Raw genomic sequence first — 23524 nt, forward strand, 5'->3', positions numbered from 1 at the left:
GCATGGGGCGCGCTTCTTCACCAAACTAGATCTCAGGAGTGCTTACAACCTGGTGCATATCCGGGAGGGAGACGAGTGGAAGACAGCGTTCAGTACGACCTCAGGGCATTATGAGTACCTCGTCATGCCGTATGGGTTGATGAATGCTCCATCAGTCTTCCAAGCCTTTGTAGACGTGATTTTCAGGGACCTGCACGGGCAGGGTGTAGTGGTGTATATTGATGACATTCTGATATACTCCGCCACACGCACCGAGCATGTGTCCCTGGTGTGCAGGGTGCTTGGCCGACTGTTGGACCATGACCTGTACGTCAAGGCTGAGAAATTCCTGTTCTTCCAGCATCCGTCTCCTTCCTAGGGTACTGCATTTTCACCTCGGGGGTGGAGATGGAGAGTGACCGCATTTCAGCCATGCATAATTGGCCGACTCCCACCCCGGTAAAGGAAGTGCAGCGGTTCCTAGGGTTTGCCAATTACTACCGGAGGTTTATCCGGGGTTTTGGTCAGGTAGCGGCTCCCATTACCTCACTGCTGAAGGGGGGCCCGGTGCGTTTGCAGTGGTCGGCTGAGGCGGACAGGGCTTTTGGTCACCTGAGGGCTCTGTTTACCTCGGCTCCCATGCTGGCCCATCCGGATCCCTCTTTGGCATTCATAGTGGAGGTGGACGCGTCCGAGGCTGGGATAGGAGCCGAAGCTCCGCCCCTGTGCCTTCTTCTCGAAGAAGCTCGAAGAAACACCCTTTTCTCATCTGGACTGACCACCGCAATCTGGAGTAGATCCGGGCAGCGAGGAGACTGAACCCTCGCCAGGCAAGCTGGGCCATGTTTTTCACCCGTTTTGTTTTTTCCCTTTCCTACAGACCAGGTTCCCAAAACGTGAAAGCAGACGCACTGTCCCGACTGTATGACACAGAGGAGCGGCCCATGAATCCCACTCCCATACTCCCGGCATCCTGCCTGGTGGCGCCGGTAGTGTGGGAGCTGGACGCGGACATTGAGCGGGCGTTACGTGCAGAGCCCGCTCCCCTCCAGTGTCCCGCTGGGCGTCTGTATGTTCCGTCTGCTGTCCATGACCGGTTGATCTATTGGGCCCACGCGTCACCCTCCTCTGGTCATCCTGGGATTGGTCGGACGGTGCGCTGTTTGGTTGGGAAGTACTGGTGGCCTACCTTGGCCAAGGATGTGAGGGTTTATGTTTCCTCCTGCTCGGTGTGCGCCCAGTGTAAGGCTCCTAGGCACCTGCCCAGAGGGAAGCTACACCCCTTACCCGTTTCATAGCGGCCTTGGTCGCACCTGTCGGTGGATTTTCTTACCGACCTCCCCCCCTCACAGGGAAACACCACGATCCTGGTCGTTGTGGATCGGTTCTCTAAGTCCTGCCGTCTCTTCCCTCTGCCTTGTCTCCCTACGGCCCTACAGACTGCGGAGGCCTTGTTTACGCACGTCTTCCGGCACTACGGGGTGCCTGAGGATATAGTGTCTGATCGAGGTCCCCAGTTCACTTCGAGGGTCTGGAAGGCATTCCTTACCTCAGGGTTTCATCCCGATGGTAATGTTTATTGTAAGTGCTTGTGCACGTGTTGATTGGTGCGCGACGGGTTTTGTACCCATACCTTGTTATTTTTATGCCGTTGGTTTTGCAATTAAACTGCTCCGGCTATTGCCAAGTTCTGCTCTCCTGCGTCTGACTTCCCTGCCACCGGTTACACACCCCTTACATTGTTATCTTCTTTTTGTACTGTTTTTCAGATGGAGATTGAGAACCAGCAACTGAAGATGTCCAACCTGAAGCAGGCAGAACAGATCATGATGCTGCAGGACAAACTCCAAGGTGATCCTCCTTCCACCACAGCTGTACAAAACTCCTAGGAACTTTAGTTAATCTACCCAGAATACTCTCTGAGAGTGCCACACTCTGTTTTAATAGACAGACACCCTCGCCCGAGGCATTGGATGCTTGCCAGCTGCTAGTCAGCTGCTAGTCAGCTGTTTTCACCGCAATAACAACTATGAGGATCTGTCCGAGTGGGAGTATGTAGATTATGAAGAGAAGGGGGCCCAGCACAGAGCCCTGGAGCACACCCTATGTTACTTTGATAGTATCAGGGCCTAGTCACCTTAGTGGTAGACTGCTGTTGGCCTATGTTGTACAGAGCATCTTGTGATATTGCCAAAAGCTGCAGTTGTATCTCTAGATTGACTATATTTTCCCCTCTTGTTCAATAGCTATCTTGGAGAACCCTTCATCTCCTGGACCACCCACCTCTCCTTCCACAGACACCCACCAGGTACCCTGCAGCTCCTTATACCCCCCAAGCTGTCCTGGGACCCCGCCTGTCCAGGAGGAGACAGGCTGGGGAAGACAGACAGGCACAGGGGACAGGTCAGAGCAGCCCTGTAAACGGAGCGGTGACAGAGGGGACAGAGGAGACACAACAGGCCATGGCACAGTGACAGTAACCCTGTCAAACACTCCCTCTCTGGGCAGCAGGGGCAGGGAGACTGGGGCTGGACCTGGTAGTCCTGTTCCAACCACTCAAGGTCAAGACCAACCACTAGGTGGTGCTACTCCCAGAGACCACTCCTCGGACGAGCTCAGCAGCAAGTTCCGCTCCCAACGTCTGCGCTCCTCCTCCTCTTCCTCCTCCTCCTCTTCCTCCACCTATGAAACAACCCACGGGGGTCCCAGTATCCCTGACACCCTTACTCCAACCTCCACCCCTAAAAGCCCTCTCCTCTGCCGTTCTCCGTCTAACTCCCACCCCTTCCAGACCACCGCCCAGACCCTGGCTCAACCCTCCCATACTGGGACCAGCATGACCTTACCCAAGGTGTGATAAGTTCTACATTCCTAACTAGTGGCCCAAATCATCTGTCATTAGAGTGATCTTTCCCTTGCTTGTATCTGTGCACCTGTGTCGTACATTTCTTGTAACTCAGGGATTCTTGGAAAACGAACAATCTGTACTTTTTCCCCCACATTGTTTCTTAATTAATATTAGTAACATTTGAAATACTGTATATATTTTGATAGACCAAAGTATCAGCTATCAAACGATGTAAAGGAACAACCTCCTAATTCTCCGTCAGACACCATAAAGGGCATTTAATTTACATTTACATAGGCCTTGATTGTTTAATTCTAACATTATATGTAATACAAATAAGTCTAACTTAATATGTAAAACAAATCTCTGAACGTATATTTGTTTTGTTTAATAGCGCTATACACTGAGTGTCCCAAACATTAGGAACATCTGCTCTTTCCATGACATAGACTGGCCAGGTGAATCCATGTGAAAGCTATGATCCCTTATTGATGTCACTTGTTAAATCCACTTCAATCAGTGTAGATAAAGGGGAGGAGACAGGTTATTAAAGAAGGATGCTTAAGCCTTGAGACAACTGAGACATGGATTGTGTATGTGTGCCATTGACAGGGTGAATGGGCAACTTACAAAAGATGTAAGTTCCTTTGAACGGGGGCTATGGTAGTAGGTATCAGGTGCACCGGTTTGAGTGTGTCAGTAACGGCAATGCTGCTGGGGTTTTTCACACTCTACAGTTTTCTACCTGTATCAAGAATGGTCCTCCACCCAATGGACATCCAGCCAACTTGACACAACTGTGGAAAGCATCGGAGTAAAAATGGAACAGCATCCCTATGGAAGGCTTTCGACATCTTGTAAAGTCCATGCCCCGACAAATTGAAGCTGTTCTGGGGGCAAAAGGGGGTGCAACTCAATATTAAGAAGGTGTTCCTAATGTTTTGTACACTCAGAATATAGAATTGGGATCCTTTGCTTCGGACAAGGGCTTTTCCAGTCATAGAGCCGACATGGAAATGAATACTATCGAAAATATTTTGAAAATTCTAAAAACAAATCTTTCCACTTATAGAATTGCCCTAAATGTAATTTTTAAGCTTAAATAATGTTAGAAAATCTTCTTCTTTTTTCAACTATAAAAATAAAGCTCCCATGCTTTGTCCCAACTTTCAAGAATCCCTGCACTGTTTGACTGTGCCTATGTATGATGGCCGCTCTGGGATGTAATCAGTTAATAAACTTAGTTGAACTTGAACCACATCGATCAATCGATCAAATTTCAATCAATCATGTCATCTTTATTTGTGAACTTACAGGTGCGGACGCCCCTGACCCCCCGCGATAGCATCCAGCTGGTGAAGAAACACTACAGCCAGCCCCAGCCTGGAGGTCTGGACCGGCTGCACCACCTCAATGTCCCCATAAACATGATTGCCTCCAGCACCCAGGTAAAGGGAGGGAGCATGCTCAGCTCTATCCTGTTGTACAAAAACAGTGAGAGGGTGCCTGAAGTCAACAGTCTGTCACGTAACAACGGAAAAAAAGAGGACCTGACCTCACTCGATGTAGTTTCAATTATAGTATTTGTTTGTTTTATTTTCATCTTCTGCACCCTGTAGAGCCCTGTGTCCCCATCCAACTGCAATCATGTCCTGGAAGAGACAGATATAGACGACGGACTGCCTGACGGTATGGAGGGGGTGGTGGAGGGGGCCGGGGCCAAAGGTCCTCCCAAGGAACAAGTGTTTGTTAGGCTGGCTGAGGAGCTAGAACTGCTGGACCCGGATGTCCTGAAACCCCCCACCCCTCCTCTGCACCGGTTCCCCTCCTGGGTAAGATCAGTGTTGAGGGTAACTCATTACAAAAGGAACGCGTCAAGTAATCATATTACTTTTAGGAGTAACAGAGTAAAGTAACGTGTTACTTTTTCAAGTTGGGTAATATTATTACAGTTGCTTTGTGTTTCCATGATCCGATCTCGACTTGTTTCCTCATTTAGTTCCCGAGCGAGCGGAGAAAGGCTGTTTGGAGAAATGTCATGACAGGTGCTGTCCGTATACATGTATAGAGGACGCACCGCTGATCTTTGCCATGGATCGCTTCTGTGATAGCAGGGCTTTCCCGTCTAGTGTCAAGTGTGTGGTCTCTAACCAGAACTAGTGGCTCGAGAGAAATATCTTGAATGAAAGGATAGGAAATCTGGCCAGATGTTTGGCTTACAGTATATTTGGCTAATTAAACAGCCCATATATATATATATATATATATATATATATATAGCGCTGCACTTGTAGACTAGCACAGGAAAGCAGCGCCACAGATAAAAGGAGAAGCTAGTGATCAAACCTGAGTTACTAAGTAGCCTATCTTTTTTTTCATGAAAGTAACGCAAACTAATATGACATGTTACTTTCCACACAAAGTAATATTGTAAAGTAATGCGTTACTTTTGTTAAATGTAATGAGTAATATGTAATATATACTGTATATATAAGTGTTTTTTGCAGTTGTCTCATCTGTGTATGTGTGTGTTCCTGTAGAGTGGCTGGGAGCAGCCAAAGTATTGTTATACAGATGCGGCCAAATATATTGACACCCTGGCACCATGTCTTCTAAAATAAGTTGGAATTGAAAAAAACTTTCATTGTTCATATGTGTATTTGTTTGATTTACACGTGCACAGAACCCCCCCCCCCCACAAAAAAAACTGAAGTAAGCTGAAAGTAAACTGAAGTTGAGATTTTTCACTTCAAAGTTCAAAATAAATGATTTAATCATTTATAATTCAAATGAATTTGGTTGGAGGCAAGTGATTCTTGTTAACTGCTAATCTATCTCACCTGTGGTAAGTTTCAGGGTAAAAATAGCCATCCAACCCGTTTTATAAAGAGAGAGAGCGAGAGCTCTATTGCCAATATATTTGACCATATCTGTAAAACACAAACACACGCTCATGCTTGCACATTGATCTATGTGCTCTACAGGAGAGCCGTATCTATGCTGTAGCCAAGTCAGGGATGAGAGTATCAGAGGCGACTGCAGCAGCCAGAGGTCCTGGACGAGGTGAGTTACCCTGCTTATGTTGGAAAAGACTCTCTGTGTCTGTGGGGGGGTTACAGTATGGGATCTGTCAGTGCTCCTTTTGATGTAACATCCTCTCAGCAGACAGGGCTAAGAAACACCTGTGCAGGTGCGATCTGGGAAGCTTTTATGAGCTCTTTAAAGAGATGTGTAAGGACGGAAACCTGTTTTTTTAATCAGCTGTGAAGAAACATAGGACTTACACAACTATAATGATCACCTTGCGTTCTCGCTGGATCACATACATCTCATGTTTTCTGCAGGATCCAGCTTACCGCAGTACCCCTCCACAGGACCATTCACTCACCTGATTTACAAGAATATCAGTGTGCCCGTGTATACCACACTCAAAGGGGTAAGTACCATACTCTACAGTAGCTCGAATTGTGACAAACTGACAATGCCATATCAACTTCCTATGGACTGTGGTATGTACTGAGGAATATCTAAAAGTCTCTCCTGTGTGTGTCTGCAGAAAGCCACTCAGATCAGCAGTGTGCCCCTGCATGATGATGACTCTGGTTCGGAGGACGACAGTGGCTCTCTGGCCAGCCTCAGGACCTCCACCCTGGGCCCAGACAGGAAGGGAAGCACCCCTGGGAGCCCTCGCGCCGTCAAGAGGGGTGAGCATTGCTACATCAGCGTTGTTATCCTTCATAGTTAGCTGACACTGATTTAGTCAATTCTCCGGTGCTTATTTTAATGTCTAGGAATAACTATAGGTTGTTGGTCCCTGACACAAGAAGGAACATACACTACATGACCAAAAGTATGTTGAAACCTGCTCGTCAAACATCTCATTCCATAATCATGGGCATTAATATGGAGTTGGTCCCCCCTTTGCTGCTATAACAGCCTCCACTCCTCTTGGAAGGCTTTCCACTAGATGTTGGAACATTGCCGTGGGGACTTGTTGGAAGCAAAGAATCATCTAGAATGTCATTGTATGCTGTAGCGTTAAGATTTCCCTTCACCCGAACTAAGGGGCCTAGCCCGAACCATGAAAAACTGCCCCAGACCACTATTCCTCCTCCACCAAACTTTACAGTTGGCACTATGTATTGGGGCAGGTAGCGTTCTCCTGGCATCCGCCAAACACAGATTGGTCAGTCGGACTGCCAGATGGTGAAGCGTGATTCATCACTCCAGAGAACGCATTTCCATGCTCCAGAGTCCAATGGCGGCGACCTTTACACCACTCCAGCCAACGCTTGGCATTGCGGATGGTGATCTTAGGCTTGTGTGTGGCTGCTCGGCCATGGAAACCCATTTCATGAAGCTCCTGACAAACAGTTCTTGTGCTGACGTTGCTTCCAGAGGCAGTTTGGAACTCGGGCGTGAGTGTTGCAACCGAGGACACGCTACGTGCTTCAACACTCGGTGGTCCTGTTCTGTGAGCTTGTTTGGCCTACCACTTCACGGCTGAGCCGTTGTTGCTCCTAGATGTTTCCACTTCACAATAACAGCACTTACAGTTGACAGGGCAGCACCAGCAGGGTAGAAATTTGACAAACTGACTTATTGGAAAGGTGGCATCATATGACGGTGCCACGTTAAAAGTCACTGAGCTCTTCAGTAAGGCCATTCTACTGCCAATGTTTGTCTATGGAGATAGCATGGCGGTGTGCTTGATTTTTATACACCTGATAGCAACAGGTGTGGCTGAAATTGCCGAATTCACTAATTTGAAGGGGTGTCCACATACTTTTTTATATATAGTGTAGTTACAGGGTCTACATCAGTGTTTCTCAACTTTTTTGTACTGTACCAGGGACCAACAAGCTATGGGTCTTCTCTATGGAGGCCTGCTTACATGTAAACTAATACTAAACTAGTACTTACATGTAAACTAGTACTAAATGAGTGCTAGGCTAGCTAACCATCTAAGGGACCATACAGCAACATCCGGAGGACCAGTTGAGAGACACTGGTCTAGTGTATGACAATAAGTCCATCAGCTGTCGGTCATCTGAGTCACCTGTCTGTCAATTTGTTGACCTCTGACCTTTGATTTGTCCAGGTGTGTCCATGTCGTCCATCAGCTCTGAGAGTGACTACGCCATCCCACCTGATGCCTATTCCCTTGAGTCTGACTACTCTGAGCCGGAACACAAAGTCCAAAGAACATCCTCATACTCCTGTGAGAGCCTGCGAGAGCCTGTGAGTGACCATTTACCATACAATACAATGCAAAATTAAACAAAATGATACCATACCATACAATACAACAACACTGGATGTTACCACCCAGGAGATGCTGGAGAAGTCAGGGTACCTGCTGAAGATGGGCAGTCAGGTGAAGGCCTGGAAAAGACGCTGGTTCATCCTGAGGAACGGAGAGATACTCTACTACAAGTCTCCTGTGAGTCTCCACACGTCATCACTATGTGCTTTTCTGACAGAATTAGTTCAACAATAGCCTGGTCCCAGATCTGTTTGAGCTGTATTGCCAACTCCAATGGTCTTGCTCATGGTCTTTCAGAGCGACGTCATACGGAAGCCTCAGGGTCAGATGGAGCTGAACTCTTCCTGCAGGATCGTCCGTGGAGAAGGAGCACAGACATTCCAGGTGAGGGATATTGAAGAGGGACTGAAAACCAAGATTTTGGTTCTAGTTCCGAGAGCACCTCTACACACGCACACACCCTAGCCTACCACCATTACCAAACTGGGTCAAAGAGAAAGGGCAGCATTCCTCTAGAGGGGCTTAACATCATCAGGGATAGCCTTGCAGGGAATGGAATGTTGTGTTCTAAAGCTGATTCTCATCTTTACTGATCTGGTGATGTGGTGTGTTTGTTTGTGTGTCTGTGTGTGTGTCTGTTTGTGCGTGCGTGTGTGTGTGCATGCGTGTATGCTTGTATGCGTGGCGTGCATCCGTGTGAAGAACGGCGCTGGAATGTATAGCTGCTGTTTTTTCGGGCTCCTGACCAGTTCTGCTATGTTGTGTGTTTTTTTTTTCGCTGAAATTAACTTGTTTTTTACATAATGTTTCCGCCATCATTTCCTATGACCAAAAAGAGCTTCTGGACATCAGAACAGTAATCACTAACCTAGATTCGGATGGCAATTTCTACTTCAATGAGTCGGCGGCACAGGACATACTGCTCACCCCGGATCAGGTCCTAGTCACTGACACTCGGAAGGGAAAGAGACGGCGATATAGCGGCCAACGTGTGGTACCCTGATGAACGTGTGGGTACCCTGATGAACGTGTGGGTACCCTGATGAACGTGTGGGTACCCTGATGAACGTGTGGGTACCCTGATGAACATGTGGGTACCCTATTGAACGTGTGGGTACCCTGATGAGCGTGTGGGTACCCTATTGAACATGTGGGTACCCTGATGAATGTGTGGGTACCCTGATGAACGTGTGGGTACCCTGATGAGCGTGTGGGTACCCTGATGAGCGTGTGGGTACCCTGATGAGCGTGTGGGTACCCTGATGAACATGTGGGTACCCTGATAAACGGCGGCGAGTAAGTAAAGCACCTCTACCCTCTGTTGTGTTGCCGAATGTACAATCACTGGAGAACACACGGGACAAGCTGGACAAGCTCTATCCTATCAACGGGACCTGAAGAACTGTAATATCCTATGCTTCTCGGAAACTTAGCTGAACAAGGACACGGATCATGTTCTAGCTGGTTTGTCTGTGCATCGGTAGGACAGAACGGCAGCGTCGGGTAAGCTCAAGGGGGGTGGTGTGTGTCCCTCTGTTAACAACAGTTTGTGCGCTATCGCTGATATTAAGGAAGTCTCGAGGTTCTGCTCACCTGAGTTAGAATACCTCATGATAAATTGTAGACCATACTATTTACCAGGAGAGTTTTCATCTATATTTTTCGTAGTTGTCTTTTTACCACCACAAACCGCTGCTGGCACTAAGACCACACTCAACAAGCTCTATAGCGCCAAAAACGAACAACAAAATGCTCATCCAGAGGCGATGCTCCTAGAGGCCGGTGATTTTAATGCAGGAAAACTTAAATCCGTTTTACCTCATTTCTACCAGCATGTCACCTGTGCAACTAGAGGCGAAAAATACTCTAGATCACCTCTACTCCACACACAGACATGCATACAAAGCTCTGACCATTACTCTATCCTCCTGATTCCTGCTTAAAAGGAAATCTCAAACAGGAAGTACCAGTGACGCGCTCAATACAGAAGTGGTCCGATGATGCGGATGCTAAGCTACAGGACTGTTTCGCAAGCACAGACTGGAATATGTTCCGGGATTCATCCGATGGCATTGAGGAGTTTACCACATCAGTCACCGGTTTCATTAATAAGTGAATTGATGATGTCATCCCCACAGTGAGCGTATGTACATATCCCAACCAGAAGCCATAGATTACAGGCAACATCCGAACTGAACTAAAGCTTCCGCTTTCAAGGAGCGGTACACTAACCCGCACGCTTTAAAGAAATCCCACTATGCCTTCCGATGAACCATCGAAGGCAGCGTGTCAATAAAGGACTAAGATCAAAATCCTACTACACCGGTGTTGACAATCATCAAATGTGGCTGGGCTTGCAAACTATCACGGATTACAAAAGAAAACCCGGCCACGAGCTGCCCAGTGATGCGAGCCCACCAGACAAGCTCAATGCATTCTATGTTCGCTTCGAAGCAAGCAACACTGAACCATGCGTGACAGCACCGGCAGTTCTGGACGATTTTATAATCCTGCTTTCCACAGCCAATGTGAGTAAGACCTTTATACAGGTTAACATTCACAAGGCTGGATCAGGGTGCATACTCAGAGCATGCACTGACCAGCTGGCAAGCATCTTCACTGACATTTTCAACCTCTCCTTGACCCAGTCTGTAATACCAACATGTTTGAAGCAGATCATCATAGTCCCTGTGCCCAAAAACACCAAGTTGTCTAAATGACTATCGCCACGTAGCGCTCACATCTGTAGCCATGAAGTGCTTTGAAAGGCTGGTCATGGATCACATCAATACGATCATCCCAGACACCCTAGACACACTCAAATTCACAAACCGCCCCAACAGATCCACAGATGATGCAATCTCTATTGCACTACACACTGCGCTTTCCAACTTGGACAAAAGGAACACCTATGTGAAAATGCTATTCATTGACTACAGCTCAGCGTTCAACTCCATAGTGCCCTCCAAGCTCATCACTAAGCTAAGGATTTCCTGACGCGACGCCCCCAGGTGGTGAGGGTAGACAACAGCACATCCGCCACGCTGACCCTCAACACGGGGGCCCCTCAGGGGTGCATGCTTATTCCCCTCCTGTACTCCCTGTTCACCCACGACTGCATGGCCGTGCACGACTCCAACACCATCATTAAGTTTGTCAATGGCACAACGGTGGTAGGGCTGATCACTGACAACGATGAGACAGTCTATAGGGAGGAGGTCACAGACCCCTGGCAGTGTGGTGCCAGGACAACAACCTCTGCCTCAATGTCAGCAAGACAAAAGAGCTGATTGTGGACTGTAGTGGAGCAGGTTTAGAGCTTCATTTTTTACATTTACATTTTAGTCATTTAGCAGACGCTCTTATCCAGAGCGACTTACATACATTTCAATTCACTTCATACATACATACATGTATATATTTTTCCCCGTTCACGTTCCTCAGTGTCCACATCACTAAGGATCTATAATGATCCAAACATACCAACACAGTCGTGAAGTGGGCACAACAACACCTCTTACCCCTCAGGTGGCTGAAAAGATTTGGCATCAAAAAGTTCTACAGCTGCACCATTGAGAGCATCTTGACTGGCTTCATCACCGCATGGTATGGCAAAGGCTCGGCATCCAACCGCAAGGCGCTACAGAGGGTAGTGCGTACGGCCCAGTACATCACTGGGGCCAAGCTCCCTGCCAACCAGGACCTCTATAACAGGTGGTGTCAGAGGAAGGACATAACAATTGTCAACGACCCCAGCCACCCTAGTCATATACTCTTCTCTTGGAAAGCGGTACCGATGCACCAATTCTGGAACAAACAGGACCCTAAACAGCTTCAGTTAAGCAAATAGCTACCCGGACTATCTGCACTGACCCTTTTTGCACTAACTTTTTTGACTCATCACATACGCTGCTGCTACTGTTTATTATCTGTCACTTTATTCCTAGTTATATGTACATATCTACCTCAACCAACTCGTTCCCCTGCACATCAACTCAATACTGGTACCCCGTTATATATAGCCAAGTTATCAATACTCATTGTGTATTTATTATTACTTTTATTATTGCGTGTTTAACTTTTTTATTATTTATCTATTTCCTTTCTCTCTGCATTGTTGGGAAGGGCCCGTAAGTAAGCATTTCACTGTTAGTCCACACCTGTTGTTTATGAAGCATGTAACAAATAAAATTTGATTTGATTTGATTTGTGTGCCTGTGTGTGTGTGTGTGTGTGTGTGTGTGTGTGTGTGTGTGTGTGTGTGTGTGTGTGTGTGTGTGTGTGTGTGTGTGTGTGTGTGTGTGTGTGTGTGTGTGTGTGTGCTTGCTGACATGTACGTGTCTGTGCCTACCTGCTTGCACAGGCACACTTTCACAGGCATGCTTTCACACTCAATAATGCATTTCTCTCATATTTTCTCCATCTCCTGTTCTAATCAGTTGATAACGGAGAAGAAGACGTTCTACCTGACGGCTGACTCTCCCAACATCTTAGAGGAGTGGATCAGAGTTCTACAGAACATTCTCAAGGTCCAGGCCAGCAGCCCCGTCCCAATGGAGACCACTGCAGCCAAACCCACCGTGAGGGGCTGGCTCACTAAGGTCAGGGGTCAATGCATCACTAGGCTGGAGGTGGGGCCTAAGATATGAGGCTTATGGAGATGATAAACAGACAGCATGTTTAAGGGGATTGGCTTGAGCAAGGCGAGGTACAGAATGACTTATCTTGATCACATAATGGGTGGTTCATTGAGATGTAAGCAGGATGGTTTGTAGATCACAGATTCTGGACACAGCCTTGCTCAGGCGATCCTTTCAAACACACAGTTGTCATGGAAGCTTTTAACTCGTCTTTTTAATGGAAGGACAACCCTTATTTCAAAGGCAACACAGAACAATACAGCTATTCTCGCCCAATATGTCCTGTTATATCAACCATATGTTTCATATTGGGACACAGGGAAGTTTAAACTAACCATTCTGTCGACTGAAAGTCACAGTTTGACGGAAGGATTTCACTTTCAGCAGATTCCTGGAAAGCTAATTTGCGTTGGGACACGGCTATGGTTAGCACCCCTTACTGGTCAGGGGATGGTGGAATGTTTGAGTGATATCCCCCCTTTCACTCCATCCCCCTCTGGCTCTTTCTTGTCTCTCTCCGCTGAGGTGTATCTGTCAGTATGGTTAATACAGGGGGCTTGGCAACCTTCCAACAATGGAGGGGTGTCTGTTACGGCTGACTGACAGATGAAACCTCCCTCTACTCTTCCTTTAAAGAGGCTTTGATCTCTACACTATGACGTTACACACCTCAGAGCTCTATAGTGATGTACTGTTGGCTCACTACCTCTCTCGCTGCATATTTGACCTTTGACCCTGATGAGAGATGTACAGCTGGGATTATGAGTCATGATGACATGTGGCCAGAAATCCACACACACACATACACACCCACCCACTCTCTAGTGCCGCCTGGTGTTCAAATGAGAAGTATGCGATACAGTCAGTGGTAATGAGTGTATTACCCTCAAACTTTCTCCTCGCTCTCTTTTTCTCTTTCTTTCTCTCACTCTCTTTCTCTCTCTCGCTGTCTGTCCTCTAGGTGAAGCATGGTCACTCTAAGCTGGTGTGGTGTTCTCTGGTCAGCAAGGTGTTTTATTACTACAGGAACCAGGATGACAAGGTACTCCCTTCCTCTTCTCCTCCTAAACTTACCCTCAAGTGTCCTCAATTGTTGCCAGTCTCTATATCAGGGGTGCTCACATTTTTGGGTTTGGTGGGACGCAGGCCGAACAATAAAGGGTAAGCAAAATATTTCTACACATTTATTCAGAAACATAAAAGGTAAGCAATAGCTTTTTAGGGTCTTGAATCAATAGCTTTTTTAAATGTAATCATAAAATTACACTTCAAACATTAATCAAATTGTAGCCATATATTTTGACACCTAACACATTCTGATTACCAGTATTAAAGATTTATTCAAATTTTTACAATTATAGCATAGAAACTGCAACCAAGTTTCTATGTTCATAAAACTAAAAACAAGTGTATCTTTAAAGTTAAAGGTGTTACACATAGGATTTTGTAGTATTTTTGCATTGTCATTTCAGAAAATGTCCATAATGTATCTGGCGCTAATAGTGGAATGATAGTGTTTCACAGTATTACTTAACCGCCAGTGTTGTGACTCGCCTATTGATTTCTCTCGCGGGAGCAGCGTCTGTTGTCAAAATGGGAAACTGTTCTGACTTTGTGGCTGGGTTATCTAGTGAAAATCTCTGTCATTTCCTGGTTGCTAAAATTCTACACTGTTCGCTCAATTTCAGTTTGTGAGAAAACAAGCACTGAATAGTGTAAGGAATCATTGCACAATTTAAATCGCTGTGAAATATCTTTCCAATAACCAAAAAAATATGTTTTTACAGCTGTTTGTAACAGTTTTGGTCCACCAGCTTCAAACAGCTTTAAAAACAATATTTGTAGTTGTTGAAAATATATTTCACAGCGGTTTAGATGGTATGGCAGGTAGCCTGGCGGGTAGGAGCTTTGGGCCAGAAACCAAATGGTTGCTGGATCAAATCCCCGAGCTGACAAGATAGAAATCTGTTGTTTTGCCCCTGAGCAAAGCAGTTAACCCACTGTTCCCTGGGTGCTGATGACGTGGATGTTGATTAAGGCAGCCCCCGCACCTCTCTGATTCAGAGGTTAAATGTGGAAAATGCATTCAGTTGACTGACTAGGTATCTCCCTTTCCTTTCCCTACACTATTCAGTGCTTATTTTTTTCACATAAACTGAAATTGAGTGAAAGGCTTAGAATTTTAGCAACCAGGAAATTACAGAGCGATTTCCACTAGATAACACAGCCACAAAGTCAGAACAGCTTTCCCATTTTGACAACAGATGCCACTCCGGCGGGAGAAATCAATAGGCGAATATCACAGCCAATCACAACAATGGCGGCTAAGTTGTACTGTGAAACACTATCATTCCACTATTACTGCAGATATATTGTGGACATGTTCTGAAATGCAAAAATTCGAAACAATCCTATATGTAACACCATTAATGTCCTGCAATTCCACATATTTTGCCATGGGATGGAGTTTTGTTTTTGCAGTTTTGATGCTAATTCCCTGCATTTCTACATATTTTACCATGACTTATGTCATGTTCAAATGATATCTGAGTGAGAGTGACTAACAAAAGCAATGGGGGCCCCCTGGAGGTCAGGGATCCTGGGCACATGCTTTGGGTGCCCGGTCAGTAATTCAGACATGATTACTACAAGGCTTAGATAGCTGGCTAGACTAAGTTATCTATAACATGTTAGCAGACATGGGCTAATTGATTGACTGTCAGTGACTGACATAACATGAGGAACACTGCTGATGCACTAGATCATGTATTTCTTTTTTGGTCGGGGGCCCCATAGTGGTCCTGGCGGGCCAAATCAGACATCACCCTAGTTTGGTTGGCTCTGCTCCATATCATATTTGAATATATTCCCTAAATGTGTGTGTGCGTGTCAGCTCCCCCTAGGCCAGCTGCGGATGCGTGAGGCGGTGGTGGAGGAGGTGGACAGGTCATGTGACTCGGACGAGGACTACGAGGCCAGTGGGCGTGGCTTCTTGTCATCCCACTGTACCCTAGTGGTGCACCCCAGAGAGCAGAGCCCCACCTATCTGCTCATAGGCACCAAGCAAGAGAAGGTACAGCACTCTAAAACTACATTACCCATACAGCCCCTCACCTACCTGCTCATAGGCGCCAAGTAAGAGAAGGTACAGTACTTATAACTCCACACTAACCCTAACCTATGACCTCTTCCTATGGAGATAGATAAGTCCCAGTATTATGTAAATAAGTACAGTGCAACTCACAATATTTGGAAACAGGAAACACAATACTCAAATGTAAATCGCAATCCACCTACAAATCAAATCAAATTTTATTTGTCACATGCGCCAAATACAAGTGTAAACCTTAGCGTGATTTTGTACGTTTGCCCACTGACAAAGAAATGATCAGTCTATAATTTTAATGGTAGGTTTATTTGAACAGTGAGAGACAGAATAACAACAAAAAAATCCAGAGAAACGGATGTAAAAAATGTTATAAATTGATTTGCATTTTAATGAGGGAAATAAGTATTTGACCCCCTCTCAATCAGAAAGATTTCTGGCTTCCAGGTGTCTTTTATACAGGTAACGAGCTGAGATTAGGAGCACACTCTTAAAGGGAGTGCTCCTAATCTCAGTTTGTTACCTGTATAAAAGACACCTGTCCACAGAAGCAATCAATCAATCAGATTCCAAACTCTCCACCATGGCCAAGACCAAAGAGCTCTCCAAGGATGTCAGGGACAAGATTGTAGACCTACACAAGGCTGGAATGGGCTTCAAGACCATCGCCAAGCAGCTTGGTGAGAAGGTGACAACAGTTGGTTTGATTATTCGCAAATGGAAGAAACACAAAAGAACTGTCAATCTCCCTCGGCCTGGGGCTCCATGCAAGATCTCACCTCGTGGAGTTGCAATGATCATGAGAACAGTGAGGAATCAGCCCAGAACTACACGGGAGGATCTTGCAAATGATCTCAAGGCAGCTGGGACCATAGTCACCAAGAAAACAATTGGTAACACACTACGCCGTGAAGGACTGAAATCCTGCAGCGCCCGCAAGGTCCCCCTGCTCAAGAAAGCACATATACATGCCCGTCTGAAGTTTGCCAATGAACATCTGAATGATTCAGAGGACAACTGGGTGAAAGTGTTGTGGTCAGATGAGACCAAAATGGAGCTCTTTAGCATCAACTCAACTCGCCGTGTTTGGAGGAGGAGGAATGCTGCCTATGACCCCAAGAACACCATCCCCACCGTCAAACATGGAGGTGGAAACATTATGCTTTGGGGGTGTTTTTCTGCTAAGGGGACAGGACAACTTCACCGCATCAATGGGACGATGTACGGGGCCATGTACTGTCAAATCTTGGGTGAGAACCTCCTTCCCTCAGCCAGGGCATTGAAAATGGGTCGTGGATGGGTATTCCAGCATGACAATGACCCAAAACACATGGCCAAGGCAACAAAGGAGAGGCTCAAAAAGAAGCACATTAAGGTCCTGGAGTGGCTTAGCCAGTCTCCAGACCTTAATTCCATAGAAAATCTGTGGAGGGAGCTGAAGGTTCGAGTTGCCAAACGTCAGCCTCAAAACCTTAATGAGTTGGAGAAGATCTGCAAAGAGGAGTGGGACAAAATCCCTCCTGAGATGTGTGCAAACCTGGTGGCCAACTACAATAAACGTCTGACCTCTGTGATTGCCAACAAGGGTTTTGCCACCAAGTACTAAGTCATGTTTTGAAGAGGGGTCAAATACTTATTTCCCTCATTAAAATGCAAATCAATTTATAACATTTTTGACATGCGTTTTTCTGGATTTTTTGTTGTTGTTATTGTTGTTGAGGATCAGCATGGCAGATGTGTTGTTACCTACCCTTACCACTTGGAGACGGCCCGTCAGGAAGTTCAGGATCCAGTTGCAGAGGGAGGTGTTTAGTCCTAGGGTCCTTAGCTTAGTGATGAGCTTTGAGGGCACTCTGCTGTTGAATACTGAGCTGTAGTCAACAAATAGCATTCTCACGTAAGTGTTCCTTTTGTCCAGGTGGGAAAGGGCAGTTTGGAGTACAATAGAGATTGCATCATTTTTGGATCTGTTGGGGCGTTATGCGAATTTTAGTGGGTCTAGGGTTTCTGGGATGATGGTGTTGATGTGAGCCATGACCAGCCTTTTAAAGCACTTCATGGCTACAGACGTGAGTGCTACGGGCCGCTAGTCATTCAGGCAGTTCATTTTGGCAGTTAGCTACCTCAGTATTATAAACTGGGTGGTTCGAGCCCTGAATGGCTGACAACCGTGGTATAACCGACCGTATACCATGGGGATGACAAAACATTTATTTTTACTGCTCTAATTACATTGATAACCAGTTTATAATAGCAATAAGGCACCTTGGGGGTTTGTGGTATATAGCCAAATACCACGACTAAGGGCTGTATCCAGAACAGCCCTTAGTCATGGTATATTGACAATATATACCACATCCCCTCCGGCCTTATTGTTTAAATATAATACACAGTCACATCTTGGCACTTCCCTATCTCCATTATTTCCCATTGGTTCCTGTCCAGGACACCTGGCTGTATCATCTGGCGGTGGCAGCGGGCAGCAGTGCCAGCTTCAAGGTGGGCACAGAGTACGAGCAGTTAGTCGGGAACCTACTGGACGTAGAGGGTGACCCAGGTAAGACATCCACAGTCACCAAATCAATCAATCAGTCGGTCACTCAGCCATCCAATCAATAAGTCTGTATGCCTGACATCACAAAATATGACACGAGAGGGCTACTGACTAACAACAGTTGACTAGGAATACCTTAAAAGATCTGTATCAGATGCCAAGGATCCAGATTTTAATATTATTTTCAACCAGGAGGACTGACTACTGAAACCTCTTGATCTAGTCTTCAATCTGCAGACAGTGTTTATGACTGGGCTCTAGTAGGGCTGTTCCTGGTCAGCTGTTGCACCACTTGAGTTTGTAACCCGGTGTGTGTGTGTGTGTGTGGTGTGTGTGTGTGTGTGTGTGTGTGTGTGTGTGTGTGTGTGTGTGTGTGTGTGTGTGTGTGTGTGTGTGTGTGTGTGTGTGTGTGTGTGTGTGTGTGATTGTGTTCTCTCTCAGACTCTGCATTGTGGAGGAGGGAGGCTCTATGTTTCTGTAAAGATGGCCTGCGCTCCCCTCTCACCACTCTCCCCTCTGAAGCTTTGCAGACTGAAGCCCTCAAACTCTTCAAGGTTGGTCCCTTCATCTCTCCCTCTCTCATCCTCTCCTTTGCTTCAACTTCCTTCACTTCCTTTCTTTTAGTCCCTTTAGTTTCTCTTCCTTTGTATTTCTTCACATCCCTCTCTCTTTCTCCTCTCCTGGCTGCATTCATGTCTACTGCTCTGACTGAGGCCCCCAGCCCTTCTGTCAGTCTGTTTGAGGCATCGCTCCTTTTCTTCTCTTGGACCCACTCCATGCCCCTCTACCCTAGCGCCGCTCAGAGATCAAAGCCTCACAGTAGGGGTCTCGCGCTCATTAGAAGTATGGAAGAGAGGTAATGGGGGTGATCATCTCATCTGTTTGAATCAAACCATTCTTCTTGTACTTGTCCTTGTTGGGCGGTAGATGGATGTAATAGAATGAGGAGGGAGAGTGAGAGACAGACAGCACGGTGAATGTGAGAAGTAGCTGGGAGAAGGGAGTGGGACAGGGACGGGGGTAATAAAGTGGATCTGGAGGAGTATGGACCTTGATCTTGGATGTATCCTGTTCCTCTCTTTTCAATTCAGCCGCCCAGTCCGCCTCCCCCTCCCCTTCTCTCTATGCTTCACTGAGCTTTCCCTCGGCCCCACATTTTGGGTGGTGTTCCATATATAGAGGAATAGATTCATTAAGCTCACTCGCAACCCTTTAAAGTCTCTGTTCCTGTTCAAATACTTTGAACATGCACCCTTCTCTTCTGTCCTCCCCGTCTTTGAAGTATAGTCCCTGATCTGACACGACTGGGTTAGTGAAAAGCTCTTTCATTTTCACAGTATTCATTTATAGTGCCTTGATCCTGACGGTGAACATTCTCTCGTTGCCCTCCAGCCATGACATGACCGGCTTGTTTGACGGCTACATCCTGACTTGGTTTCATTAGAATAGTAATCAGTCTCCAAGTAGGAAACACCATCATGTTGCTGCATGTTTCATGACAATTTTTGGACCTGAGTTGGGTTGTCTCACAACCGTATGTATTTGCTTCCACCTGCTGGTGGAGAGGTGGTATTATGCTGACATATCATTGCATGTGTTTTAGATTGACATCGCGGTCTGACAACACAGAGCCACTGATCGACAAATCAACCTTCTTAAAATACATCCAAAATAACTACTCATTATGTGCTCAAGACAACCGATTCTACCCCTTGCTTAAGCTTATAACCTTAAATACATTGATTATATTGTTTCTCAAAGATCAAAATCCAAATAACTTCACAGATCTTCATTGTAAAGGGTTTCAACACTGTTTCCCATTGTTCAATGAACCATAAACAATTAATGAACATGCACCTGTGGAGCGGTCGTTAAGACACTAACAGCTTACAGACGGTAGGCAATTAAGGTCACAGTTATGAAAACTTAGGACACTAAAGAGGCCTTTCTACTGACTCTGAACACAAAAAGAAAGATGCCCAGGGTCCCTGCTCATCTGGGTGAATGTGCCTTAGGCATGCTGCAAGGAGGCATGAGGACTGCAGATGTGGCCAGGGCAATAAATTGCAATGTCCGTACTGTGAGACGCCTAAGACAGCGCTACAGGGAGACAGGACGGACAGCTGATCGTCTTCACAGTGGCAGACCACGTGTAACAACACCTGCACAGGATCGGTACATCCGAACATCACACCTGCGGGACCGGTACAGGATGGCAACAACAACTGCCCGAGTTACACCAGGAACGCACAATCCCTCCATCAGTGCTCAGACTGTCCGCAATAGGCTGAGAGAGGCTGGACAGAGGGTTTGTAGGCCTGTTGTAAGGCAGGTCCTCACCATGTCTGGCAACAACGTTGCCTATGGACACAAACCCACCATCGCTAGACCAGGATGACTGGCAAAAAGCGCTCTTCACTGACGAGTTGCGGTTTTGTCTCACCAGGGCTGATGGTCGGATTCGCGTTTATCGTCGAAGGAATGAGCGTTACACCGAGGCCTGAACTCTGGAGCGGGATCGATTTGGAGGTGGAGTGTCCGTCATGGTCTGGGTCGGTGTGTTCCAGCATCATCGGACTGAGCTTGTTGTCATTCCAGGCAATCTCAACGCTGTGTGTTACAGGGAAGACATCCTCCTCCCTCATGCGGTACCCTTCCTGCAGGCTCATCCTGACATGACCCTCCAGCATGACAATGCCACCAGCCATGCTGCTCGTTCTGTACATGATTTCCTGCAAGACAGGAATGTCAGTGTTCTGCCATGGCCAGCGAAGAGCCCGCATCTCAATCCCATTGAGCACGTCTGGGACCTGTTGGATCGGAGGGTGAGGGCTAGGACCATTCCCTCCAGAAATGTCCGGGAACTTGCAGGTGCCTTGGTGGAAGAGTGGGGTAACAACTCACAGCAAGAACTGGCAAATCTGGTGCAGTCCATGAGGAGGAGATGCACTGCAGTACTTAATGCAGCTGGTGGCCACACCAGAAACTGACTGTTACTCCTTTAGTCAGGGGCATATTGTTCAATTTCTGTTAGTCACATGTCTGTGGAACTTGTTCAGTTTATGTCTCAGTTGTTGAATCTTGTTATGTTCATACAAATATTTACACATGTTAAGTTTGCTGAAAATAAACGCAGTTGACAGTGAGAGGACATTTGTTTTTTTGCTGAGTTTACATGTATCACAATCATTGCAAGTAAAACCTTCTTCATCCTCTTTATCCCTCCTTTCTTCAGTCCTGTCAGCTATTCATCAATGTGCTGGTAGAGTCTCCCTCCATCGACTACCACACATCCCTTGCCCAGAATGCATTGCAGGTGTGCCTGACGCACTCCGAGCTCCAGAACGAGATGTACTGTCAGCTGATCAAGCAGACCAACCGACGCACGCCACACAACTACTCCCTCACTCAGGTATGTTAGAGACTGGTACCCCTTTCCACTAATCAGCATGGCTGGCCTGGTTACACGTTCACTGTGTGTCGAAAAGCACCATCTGGTAAGCAAATATCAGAGTTAGCACAGTTTGGTTCTGGTGAGCAGATCTACCTGTCACTTGTTAAATGTTATGCTTGGTTGCTTTAGTGTTGTATGAGTTGTAGTGAATAGTGTGTTCTCCTCTCCTCAGTGCTGGCAGCTGTTGTCTGTGTGTGTGGCTCTCTTTCTGCCTCAGCAACACTTCCTGTGGTACCTCAGACAGTATCTGCAGCGTCATGCAGACCCCAGGTATACACAGCGATGCACGAACACACACACACACACACAAACCGATCGATTAATGATAACCCACCGTCAAAGATAATCCAACTACAGAATAGTATGATCATGTGTGTGTGTGTGTGTGTGTGTGTGTGTGTGTGTGTGTGTGTGTGTGTGTGTGTGTGTGTGTGTGTGTGTGTGTGTGTGTGTGTGTGTGTGTGTGTGTGTGTGTGTGTGTAGGAGTGAGGTGGGGAAGTATGCAGTGTACTGTCAGAGGTCTGTGGAGCGTACCCTACAGAACGGGGAGCGAGAGGCCAAACCGTCACGTATGGAGATCCTGTCCATCCTACTCAGGAATCCCTACCACCACTCACTACCCTTCAGCATCCCTGTTCACTTTATGAACAACACCTACCAGGTAACCCACTAAACACAGACACGCAACCAACTAGCACGCTAACAATCAAACACCTACCAAGTCGGAAAGATGAAGAGGCGCGCGCACAAAAAGTCGGCAAAGTGCAGACCAATGGAAAATAGACTATGAATAAGTACACTTTCTGTTACACCCAATCATTTAAGAAGTCACACTCTCCTCTCCCGTCCTCTAGGTTGTAGGCTTCGATGGCTCCACTACGGTAGACGAGTTTCTGAGCACCCTGACCCAGAGGGTGGGCATGAGGAAACCACACCTGTCTGGCTTCGCCCTCTTCACTGACGACCCCTCAGGGAAAGACCTGGAGCACTGCCTACAGCCCAGCGACAAGGTCAGTGTGGACTTACATACTCTTATGATTATATACCTGCACACGCATTGTGGCAGTTGTTCCAATAGTACACAATCAAACCTTTTAGTGCCTGCAACTAAGTATAAGGCAGTAAACAGAGGGGTAGACTGGAATCAGAACAGGGAACAGAGACCAGGGTCTGCCCGTAGAGATAGATAGAGGACTCATCTTTTTATCTGTGCCATTATAGCGTCTGTGACAGCATGGGCAGTGCCATTGAGGATATCTCCATCGTAAAGTAGTCAATTGTCTTCTTCTTCGTTGGCTGATTGCGCCCAACTCGTAGGAATCCCCACCCACGTGACTACTTTAAAATGGTGGAAGCCCTCAATGGCAATGTCCATGTTATAACAGGTTTTATCCATAAGGAGTCCTATATCTATGTCAATGGGTTTGCATGGTCAGGAAAACTCCTGGCTCCAAAGTAGAAGACAATTAATGAATTGATCTTTTCACTCTCACCTCTGCCAACAGATCTGTGATGTCATCTCCAAGTGGGAACAGGCCCTGAAAGAACTGCATCCTGGGAAATATGAGGGGACACGCATCGTCCGTCTGACATACAAGAGCAGGTAGGCTTTATCTTGTTTTAGTTCCTTGATGTGCTCATTGTTGAGCTGAAGACACCCAAAATGCATGACGAGGT

General features: G+C 46.6%; 1 protein-coding gene across 4 annotated transcripts in view; it reads left to right on the forward strand.

Moving 5' to 3' along the window:
• plekhh1 (pleckstrin homology, MyTH4 and FERM domain containing H1) overlaps positions 1 to 23524 on the forward strand; it is a 66119-nt gene that overhangs the window by 30466 nt on the left and 12129 nt on the right. For all 4 annotated transcript variants that reach the window (XM_045717964.2, XM_045717970.2, XM_045717965.2 and 1 more), the window contains exons 6-25: positions 1749 to 1830; positions 2226 to 2830; positions 4144 to 4275; positions 4447 to 4659; positions 5812 to 5890; positions 6172 to 6263; positions 6384 to 6531; positions 7929 to 8068; positions 8160 to 8270; positions 8391 to 8477; positions 12533 to 12694; positions 13695 to 13775; positions 15627 to 15806; positions 18285 to 18396; positions 18835 to 18947; positions 21629 to 21805; positions 22020 to 22117; positions 22331 to 22508; positions 22702 to 22857; positions 23353 to 23450. In XM_045717964.2, the coding sequence (XP_045573920.2) occupies positions 1749 to 1830; positions 2226 to 2830; positions 4144 to 4275; positions 4447 to 4659; positions 5812 to 5890; positions 6172 to 6263; positions 6384 to 6531; positions 7929 to 8068; positions 8160 to 8270; positions 8391 to 8477; positions 12533 to 12694; positions 13695 to 13775; positions 15627 to 15806; positions 18285 to 18396; positions 18835 to 18947; positions 21629 to 21805; positions 22020 to 22117; positions 22331 to 22508; positions 22702 to 22857; positions 23353 to 23450 (3044 nt within the window). The remainder of the gene's footprint in view (positions 1 to 1748; positions 1831 to 2225; positions 2831 to 4143; positions 4276 to 4446; positions 4660 to 5811; positions 5891 to 6171; positions 6264 to 6383; positions 6532 to 7928; positions 8069 to 8159; positions 8271 to 8390; positions 8478 to 12532; positions 12695 to 13694; positions 13776 to 15626; positions 15807 to 18284; positions 18397 to 18834; positions 18948 to 21628; positions 21806 to 22019; positions 22118 to 22330; positions 22509 to 22701; positions 22858 to 23352; positions 23451 to 23524) is intronic.

The sequence above is a fragment of the Salmo salar genome, chromosome 01 (genome assembly GCF_965601325.2).
Source record: "Salmo salar chromosome 01, fSalSal1, whole genome shotgun sequence".
Taxonomy (NCBI): domain Eukaryota; kingdom Metazoa; phylum Chordata; class Actinopteri; order Salmoniformes; family Salmonidae; genus Salmo; species Salmo salar.